Here is a 695-nt window from a genome sequence, read left to right on the forward strand (position 1 = left end):
TGTTTACATTTGAACAATTATTGGTTTTTAAATACATTTAAAAACAATGTTCAGTGTTTGAAACAGAATTGTGTAAAAGTCTAAATTGACAAGAATGAGAATTTATCTAAATTTTATCGATGACATTTTTTTTAAAAAAAGTATCAAAACTAAAAGCCGTAATAATATTTATTGACTGGCGTTTGGCTGTACTTGTATTGACAAATACTACCTTCATGGCTACTTCTACTACTACTACCACCACTTTAATAATAATAGCATTAATAATTAAAATTAGTATTAACACATTTTATACTGTTATATAGTGGTTCATATATATACATATATATGTATGTATGTATATATATATTTATATATACATATATGTGTATATTGCTTTGGCTTTAGATTCTAGGCCTTCCTGTTCTGCATGCCTATGTGTCCCTGGGCAAAACACTGCACCCCAGTTTGAACACCAGCCCTGACCCTAACCGTGGCAGGAAACAGCCAATCAAAGATGCTGAATGTCTCCTCTGGTGAATACATATATTATTGTATGAAATTATCGGTGTTTTCATCGCAGTGAAACGTTGACCTGTTCACTGGGACCATTTACATAACCAGCCTTAAATGATGTCTGGTGAATATTTCAGCTTTACCACCAGGAGACACCGGAGTCTGTCTTCTGTCCTGCTGTTTCTCATCCACCCCACCCC

General features: G+C 34.0%; 1 protein-coding gene across 3 annotated transcripts in view; it reads left to right on the top strand.

The window, feature by feature from the left end:
- c2h1orf53 (chromosome 2 C1orf53 homolog) overlaps positions 1-695 on the top strand; it is a 5,770-nt gene that overhangs the window by 2,830 nt on the left and 2,245 nt on the right. For 2 of the 3 annotated variants that reach the window (XM_025054166.1, XM_025054167.1), the window contains one exon: positions 388-689. The exons of the other annotated variant lie outside the window; for it this stretch is intronic. In XM_025054166.1, the coding sequence (XP_024909934.1) occupies positions 388-519 (132 nt within the window). In that variant the 3' untranslated portion in view covers positions 520-689. Of the gene's footprint in view, positions 1-387; positions 690-695 lie in introns of those variants that run through there. 3 annotated transcript variants of the gene reach the window in all.

Source organism: Cynoglossus semilaevis, chromosome 2, assembly GCF_000523025.1.
Source record: "Cynoglossus semilaevis isolate Cse_v1.0 chromosome 2, Cse_v1.0, whole genome shotgun sequence".
Taxonomy (NCBI): Eukaryota; Metazoa; Chordata; class Actinopteri; order Pleuronectiformes; family Cynoglossidae; genus Cynoglossus; species Cynoglossus semilaevis.